Source organism: Prunus mume, linkage group LG1 (assembly GCF_029339155.1).
Source record: "Prunus mume cultivar Tortuosa linkage group LG1, ASM2933915v1, whole genome shotgun sequence".
Classification (NCBI taxonomy): Eukaryota; Viridiplantae; Streptophyta; class Magnoliopsida; order Rosales; family Rosaceae; genus Prunus; species Prunus mume.
In genome coordinates, this window is record NC_142698.1 from 31,651,833 (window position 1) to 31,660,669 (window position 8,837).

General features: G+C 36.6%; 2 protein-coding genes and 1 non-coding gene across 3 annotated transcripts; 2 read left to right on the plus strand and 1 right to left on the minus strand.

Moving 5' to 3' along the window:
- The first annotated feature begins 682 nt into the window (after positions 1-682).
- LOC103329099 (F-box family protein) lies at positions 683-1,983 on the plus strand. Its single transcript, XM_008231530.3, has one exon. It carries the CDS (start codon positions 760-762, stop codon positions 1,768-1,770), a length of 1,011 nt encoding a protein of 336 aa, XP_008229752.2. The 5' UTR covers positions 683-759; the 3' UTR covers positions 1,771-1,983.
- A 3,979-nt stretch (positions 1,984-5,962) lies between these two features.
- Positions 5,963-8,323, plus strand: PSAO (photosystem I subunit O). The gene is given in 5 exon segments (XM_008231541.2): positions 5,963-6,133; positions 6,251-6,280; positions 6,283-6,319; positions 6,573-6,755; positions 8,046-8,323. Coding segments are annotated over 5 exon segments (426 nt in total). The 5' UTR covers positions 5,963-6,048; the 3' UTR covers positions 8,137-8,323.
- TRNAQ-CUG (transfer RNA glutamine (anticodon CUG)) lies at positions 7,705-7,776 on the minus strand. Its single transcript has one exon. It is a non-coding gene; the product is annotated as a tRNA-Gln (tRNA).
- Positions 8,324-8,837: the final 514 nt, after the last annotated feature.

Sequence of the window (8,837 nt, forward strand, 5' to 3'; positions counted from 1 at the left end):
GGAATTCTAGACTTTTTTCAACATTAGCAATAGAAATATCACCAAACGAAAAACTAGTTTGTGTAATTAGTAGATTTTACTTTCACTACCATACTAATTTTGTTAGTGAGCTGCTAACCTGTAGCACAACTCATCATATACATTAGGTAAATATATTGCTTATTTAGGCAAGAACTATATACAGTAATTAAAAAATCACACACAGAGACTAGTCTTAAACCCAAAAATAGATAGATTAATAAAGTACGAGCGCACAACTTTCTTATGTGAAACCAAACACAAAACTAGAAAATACCCAAAGATTGAGTCTTTTGGTATTGCTAGCTTGAGATTGGTTGAGTCAATAACAGCAGCTATGTAAACAAATAATAATAAAATTACAAAAACACACAAATAATTGTCAAAGAACTCAAAAAGAATACGTGAAACCAAACCCTCTCCCGACTCCCACCAAAAAACAAAAAAATAAAATTTATTTAAATCCTAATACCAAAATAAAATAAAGATATATATGAAACACGCTTGTGTTCCAACTCCCAAATAAAATTAAATAATTAATATTTGCCTGCACCTTCACTGCATCAAAGTTTAATTATTATTTAATCAATTAAACTAAGGTTCAATTCAAAGGCTTGAAAGCCGTTTGTTGACTCTCAAACATTTCATTTGCTCCCTCCCTATAAAACCCAACTCTTCACACCCTTGTTTGTCACCACTCAAACCTCCACTTTCGCATCCAAAATTAAGACAGAATATACCATGGGTTTTTCTGCTACATTACCCACCGTCGATCAGGGCGACGGCGCTTCCATCTCCGCCGTCCATCCCGACATAATCATGGCCCATATCCTCACCCGCCTCGACGGCCAGACCTTGGCCTCCGCCTCCTGCGCATCCTCCCAATTACACGCCTTCTCCACAGAAGGAAAACTCTGGAGGGACATCTGCTCCGCCACGTGGCCTTCCGTCGCCGATCAACGTGTCGACGACCTCATTTCCACTTTCCCAGCCGGTCACCGCTCGTTCTTCTCCGACTCTTTCCCGCTCCTCGACAACTCTCCCTCCCAATTCGATCTCAGCCGTCCGTCTTCACCTCCCACCACGGAGCTAATCTCCGCCGTCGATATCTTTTACAAAGACCAGCTGATTTTCTCCAAGGTTCAAGAGTCCGAGACCGAATCCGGGTGGTTCCTCTGCTCGCCTTTCCGGGTTGACTTACTTGACCCGAAAGAAACAGTCCCGACACCAATCCGCCACGTCGGAGAAGACCAGGCGTCGCTGAAGCAATTGGAGGACAACTTGAGTTTGAGCTGGATCGTGATCGACCCGACCCGGAAGCGGGCGGCGAATTTTTCAAGCCGGAGGGCGGTTACGGTGCAGCGGCACTGGTTGACCGGGGAGATACAGTTGCGGTTCGCGACGATTTTGAACGGGGAGAAGAGAGGGGAGTTCGTGCAGTGTGGGATGGTGGTCACGTGCAATTGGAGCGAGGGCGGGGAGCTGCAAGTGAGGGAGGTGAGCATGCAGGTGGAGGGCATGGAGGGGAATCATTTGAACGGGAAGGAGAGTTTGGTAATTTTGGAGAGGGCGATCGAGGGAGGAAAGAGAAGGAAGGAGGTGAAGGGAAAGGGGAGGTTTGAGGAGTATTTGGAAATGAAGAGAGAGAGAAGAGAGAGAAAGGAGAGGAGAGAGAAGACTTTGGACATGATCTGCATTGCCACAGGGGTTACGATTTTCTTGACCTTTTGGTCCTTCGTCTTGTTCAGATAGAGAGATTCATCATATCAACCCAGAAGCAAAAACAGTTGGGTTACAGTTATTACAGTTTAATTCTTTAAACGAAAATAGAAAATGGATAATCATTTAATTTTTTCATTTTTCAATTTTTATTTTATTTTTACATATGTGATTATGTATGTAGCTATATACACCATTGGATTGGTTCAAATCAAATGAAAGATGTGCCCCTTTTTCTATTATAAATCTTGGCTTTTTTGTAGATACATTAGTGATCATATTCCAAATTCCTATTCCTATATAAAGGAAATAGAAATGCAATTGAAATATTTATATATAAAAAGTTACAAGTATGAACATGGGGAAATACATAGTCAAATTAAAATAATTCAACAGCTAGAAAAATCTCTTTATTTACATATATAGGTCAAATCTTTTTGTTTTTGTTTTTGTTTTTTTTTTTTAACTCAATAATGTCAAATAAATTAAGGACCAATTAATTATAGGCTAGTAGTGGTCTATTACCTCACTTTCAAGTCCTACTCACCTTATCTTTAAAATTTTAAAAACAAATTTATCATTTTGTAAAATTACTTTTAAGGACTTATACCACCTCATTAAAATTTAATCCAACAAATTTGATATTTTTCTTAATGAAAAAAAAAAAAAAAACTCTAATGGAACTTGACAATTTGAACCTTAACTCCTGCCATTGTTTACCTTTTTTTTCTTTTCTATTTCCTTTCTCTTCAACCTCTCCCCCTTTCCTATTTTTTTTGTCTTAAACATCTTCCCCAAATCAGTTTTTTTTTCTCGGTCAGTATCTCCCTCAATCAGTTTAGTCTTCTTCTTATATCTACAGTTTCTCCACCCAATTGCACAAGTTTGGTTTTTCCTTCTTCCTTCCTAAACCCTAAACAAACTCTCCAAAACATAAGGGAAAAAATTTGTACACTCTCGTTCTAATGGCTTCATTGATCCCTACATAATCAAAATCGTTCAAATTCAATTCAATTCAATTCAATGTGACCTTTCTTACTCAGCCATGTCTCCTTATACACCATCTACATTTTTCATTGCTTCCTACAACCTCTCCCTACAAACCCGCCAACTCAACAATGAGACCACCCTCCAATTTTGGAGTCCCAACCCCAAATTTTCTCAACCAACCCCGAATAATGATTGCCACATTGTTAAGTTCCATTGGGTGGGGAAATAGGATAAGGGAAATAACAGCACTCTTTGAAAAATAAGATGCACAGTTCACATAAGTTTTTTAATACATGAAGGATGAGTTTCATACACGCTACCAATGTCTTGTGAGGATTACTCTAAAACCACTGATCTGTAACTACAAGTGAATGTCGTTTTCTACCGAAGTAGACCTCGTTGACAATGATACACATAATTTGTTGACCAAGTAAGCAAAAGTCCAGTTTCTTATATATTCAGTATCTAATACGCTATAAATGAAACAAGCTTTATGGTGTCTTAAATTTGAACAAGTCAGCGAAAGTCCAATTTACATCATACATGCATCGTTATTCTTTTCACATCACTACCAACTACCGATCTTTATGTACAAATATATATATTTTGAAGAAGACTAAAATGAAAAAAAGAATAAGTAAAATTTTATTTGCGAAATATCAAATTATATAATGCATAAGATGGGTCCGTACGTATCACGGGGGAAGGCCCTTTACGAATGGATTCGTGGGGAAAGTCAGAAATGGGAAACACTCCGGCCAATACGATTCTTTGACTTTGAATTTGGCCCGTCGCTCTTTGGATGCTTTCTAAACGCCTCAGTTTTACAACGGCGGGCGTCCGGCTGTGCCTGCCGTGTTGAATTTTACGCAAATCTTACTGTAATTAAATTATAATCTAATGATGATTAATTAATAATTTTATTTCCTTCTCTAAAATATAAATTTCATTTCCTTCTATTAATATGCCCTCCCTCTCTAAACAGCTGCTACTAGGAAGATTCCTTGCACGACTTTGGCTTTGGAAGTACAAGACTATAATAATGTTAAGATTTGTTTTTAAATTATTTATTTTTAACAGATGTTGCCTATGGTTAGGAGATTATTGTGTGTGAGATCCTTCTAGTATATTCTATTAGTACATCATATTTTTAACCATTAGTTGGATTAAATTAAATTAAATTAATTGGTTTTCTTAATTTGAAGAAGAGTGCTGATTCTTTGTCATACTCATCTTATCTTTAAAATTTTAAAGACAAATTTATTCCTTTGGAAAATTACTTCTAAGGACTTATGCCACCTCATCAAAATTTAATCAACGAATTGGATATTTTTCTTAATAATAAATAAATAAACTCTAATGGAACTTAACAATTTGAACCTTAACTCCTGCCATCATCTACCTTTTTTTTTTTTTTTCCTATTTCCTTTCTCTTCAACCTCTCCCCCTTTTCCAGTTTTTTGTCTGCCACATCTTCCCCAAATCAGGTTTTTTTTTTCAAGTCAGTATCTCCCTCAATCAGTTTAGTCTTCTTCTTATATCTGCAGCTTCTCCACCCAATTGCACAAGTTTGGTTTTACCTTCTTCCTTCCTAAATCCTAAACAAACTCTCCAAAATAGAAGAAAAAAAATTTGTACACTCTCTTTATAATGGCTTAGATCCCTAAATAATAATCAAAATCGTTCAAATTCAATTCAATTCAATTCAATATGACCTTTCTTTCTCAGCCATGTCCCCTTATACACCATCTACATTTGTCATTACTTCCTACAGCCTCTTCCAACAAACCCTCCAACTCAACAATGAGACCACCCTCCAATTCTGGGTCCCAACCCTGAATTTTCTCAAACCACCATCAAAACCAACCAAATTTAGAGAAAGGAAGAGGGAAAAAAAACATGTGCAATTGGGTGGAGAAATTGCAAAGAAAGAAAGAAGAAAAAAAATGAAGAATAATAATAATGATTGCATGAGTTAATTTCACGTTGTTAAGTTCCATTGGGTAGGGAAATAGGATAAGGGGTGGAAATAACAACAATTCTTGAAACATGAGATTCATGAGGATGTGGTCAATATGAAAAATAAGATTCGCTATTATACCAAATATAGGAGCTCAAATTATAAATAAAAAAACTCCATATGAAATGGACTTTAAAAACACACCCAAAGTCTATTTACAACATAATAAAAAGGCTTTTAACTTCTTTTAAATTACAAAACTGCCTATTGATTTCTTAAAACAAACTCAACCCCAAAACCTCATTAAAAAAAAAAACCCAAAACACTCAATAGGGAATCAATAGGGTCAGCTGTCATTTTTTGGGTTTTTTTAGTTTGTTTATAGAAATTAAATGGTATATGGTTTATCTATATTATTAATGCTAAGAATGAATATATGACTAAATATCTTCTTTTTTTTCTTTTCACGACTCCACAAGAATCATCTCCCTTTTTCTGCAAAAGAATGCCACCAAGCACTTTCGGCCTTCCGATATCACTCAAGGGGAGGCAGGGGAAACCATCTCTATGTAAACAGCACCTCATAGTCTCTTTTCATCCCATATCTGAATCAGTATATGAAAAAGAAAAGATAAATTATCAAAGGTGTAGAATAAGTTATTGGGCATAATTAGAAGACATTGAAAAGTAAAATGAGAAGAAAAGAAAAAGAGAAACCATGAAGAAGAAGAGAGGAGAGACGCTGCAGAAAGTTTTTAGGGTTTTAGTTTTTATTTTTAACTTTATGGTTTAAGCAAATTATTATTTTTTATTAAAAAATTGTGATGTGTCAACTCACAACAACCTTTGATGAAATTTAAATGAGGTAACATATGAAGAGCAAAAATCAAGCAGATTACAGAAAAAATCAAAACAGAAGATCCGAATCCAATAATTATTTAGTTGTGACATCCGGTCTTCACTTTATTGAAAGAGGAGGTATCAGGTGAACTGATCAAACGCATGGGTGTAGTTAGCTGTCAGAAGGCCCAGTTCAATTCTTCTGATGGATCAAACTTTGCAAAGCTCAACTTTAAGCCCTGGCATCACAATTCACCATGCTGAGCCCACAACTTCAGCAAAATGTAGCAGCTTGTTGTAATAGATGAGCGAGGCCCCACTTTATCCTGTGAAGTGCCAGGTGGCAGAAGGCCATTGAAGAACAGGCCATCCATGCAAATCCACTCTATCTTCTCCAGACAATCTCTATCAAAAGCTGACAAAACCATACCCCTTTCAAGTTAACCTCAACCACCACCACCAACATCAATAACATTTCTGACTCTCTCACTCCAAAACTCAACCCAAAAAAAAGAAGAAGAATGGCAGCGAACATGGCAACTGCATCAACCGTGATAGGCTTGAGCAGTTCCTCGCTCTCACCAAAGAGGACATGCCTCTCTTCAGGTTCAATTCAAATATGCTCATTCACTCTTAACTTGCGCCTGCTTCTCTAAAATGCGCCTCAGTGTGCACCATACACTAATGTTGCAAATAACCTTTTTTTTTTAAAACTAATTACAGGCTTTGTGAAGCCTACTGCGGTTGGTAACCCCTGAGGCAAGCCAGGGCTTCTGGAGGAAGGTTCACATGGTAATTTACTTATCAATCCTTCTTTTCTTTTTTTCTTTTTTTATAGAAAATCATGACCGTTCGTTTGTACATAGGTAATAATTAGTGTGCATTAATAACATCACACCGGACATGTCGCATTCTGTAATGATCACACCGAAAAATTACTCGTTATTGCTGTTTATGTAGTTTGATCTTAAATTGAGCAAACAATTAAGGGTGACATGCAATCAATGATGTTTGATATTTGTTGTGTTGTGTTGGGCATAAATAGCAACTTCCAGAGAGATTGGCTGCGGAGGGATCTGAATGTGATTGGATTTGGGTTGATCGGATGGTTGGTGCCATCGAGCATACCGGCAATCGACGGGAAGAGTTTGACAGGGCTCTTCTTTGAGAGCATTGGAGCTGAGCTTGCTCACTTCCCCTCACCTCCTGCTCTCACCTCTCAGTTTTGGTCAGTAGCCTTGTTCTTCTCTTTTTGGTTCCCTCTTAGTGATCTTTTATTTGCAAAACATAACTTGCCTTATTCTAATCTTGGGTCTCTTTTTTATATTATGGTCAGGGCGTTACCATTTACTAATCAAATGTTAAATTTCATTCTTTTCCATTTTTGTTTAAAAATAAGAGCGCACTAAAACAAGGCCCAAATGCCGAGACAAACAGAAACGAACACACAGGCAAATTCCAAATAAAAAAATAACGGCCCAAAATAAGGGGAAACAATGTTAGCCCAATAAACCACATATATACAGCTAAACAACCATCAAAGTAACCCCAAGTGACCATCAAATCCCAACTCAAAAGGTTAAGTGATCAAAATTCTTCCACTAGCCAACGAGTCTAACCCAGTGAAAAAGAGTCTTGCCTTCGTAAATTAGTAGTCTCAGGATTCAAACCCTCATGACACTTTAGTAGTGTGTGTGTGAGAAACCCTCATCTCCCTTATAGTTTAGACTGTAGCTTGTATTAAATACGAAATTCTTCCACTAGATCTTTCATATTTACTCCAAGAATAGAAGTCACAAATTTTGTTGTGGGGTTGAATTCAGGTAGGCTTGCTTAATAATCGTATTAAAGCACATCAATGCGACATAACTTGTTTATTAAATTTAAGGATGATTTTGGACTGTGCAAGTAAAAATGTCTTAGCATAACAAGAGTAGTTAATTGAGTCGATTTTAGGTCATGACCTAAGAGAACTCTAAAACCTAAAACCTAAAAAAAACTGCAAAAATTAGGCGAACACGCAAAAACTCTCTGATAAATCCTGGGATAAATGAATTTGGGCCCAAGGGCAAACAAATTAATAAAAGAGGCCAAACCTGGTGCAGTGCAGGCTTTGCGTTTGCGTCCAACGCCGACAGTAGCGTGTACGCTGAAAATTGCAGAAAAAGAAAAAAATGAGGTCCCACCGAGACTTGAACTCGGGTTACTGGATTCAGAGTCCAATGTCCTGACCACTAGACCATGGGACCTCTTGTTGTTAATGTAGAGTTACTGTTCTTATTTATACGTGTATGAGGTTTTAAAAAATCTACTTAATGAAAAACATAATTAATTAGAATTTTGTTAAATACAAATGACATTGAGGGCATGAGAATTTGAGCACAAGGCCTCGGTTGCATGGGTGTGGTCTTAACCATTTGTGATATTTGATTAGTACCACTGCCTATTTTAAAAAAAAATAGACATAACTATCCATTCGGGTAAACGTAACTTGGATTATTGTACATTTTTTGAGTAGGTTGTGGCTGATAACATGGCACTTGGGGCTTTTCATCACCCTTACTTTTGGGCAGATTGGATTCAAGGGGAGGACTGAAGATTACTTTTGAATTTGATCCGTTTTAGGTTATGTAAAATCCATGCTTAATGTTCAATTATCTCAATACTTCCTTTCCTTTCATCTCCAAGTGTAACTGCAAACTTTATTATCTTGAATTAAAATTCTGTACTCCCGATGTAAATAAATATTCTAGTCAGGCTATACTGACAAAAGGTCTATTTATGTTTTCTTCTTAAGTTAACCTCTCTTAATGGAAAATGGATGGTCAATAACCAAAAGTACATGGGCATTAAGAAGTTGCATCAACTTAATTCTTCCAACGAGGTCTTGAAGGGGACAGATCACGCATTCAGTCGTATAAGGCGATGTAGGCTCAGCTAATTTAGTAAAGAAATGGGAGTAGGCTCAGCTAATTTAGAATAAAGAAATTTCACGCAATCATTTGTTAAACTATATATAAAAGTATCAACTAGCTCTTTATTAGTGGTACTTCTCATTTCAATCTCGAAAAATGCTCTATGAGTTCCACTCCACCGTCCCTTTATAATAAAACAAAACTATAAGCGAAACTTTTTTTGGTTCAAGTTAAGCTTTTCCTGAGTGAAGAAAGCATTTTATCTAACACACCTCTTGAATGGTGTTAATAAGGAAACACAAGGACAAATAAGGGTAAGGTTAAAGAACCTTTGAACATGTGTAATTTGTAATTTGTTTTAGTGGGTAGAATTAAGAGATTATATATATATATAT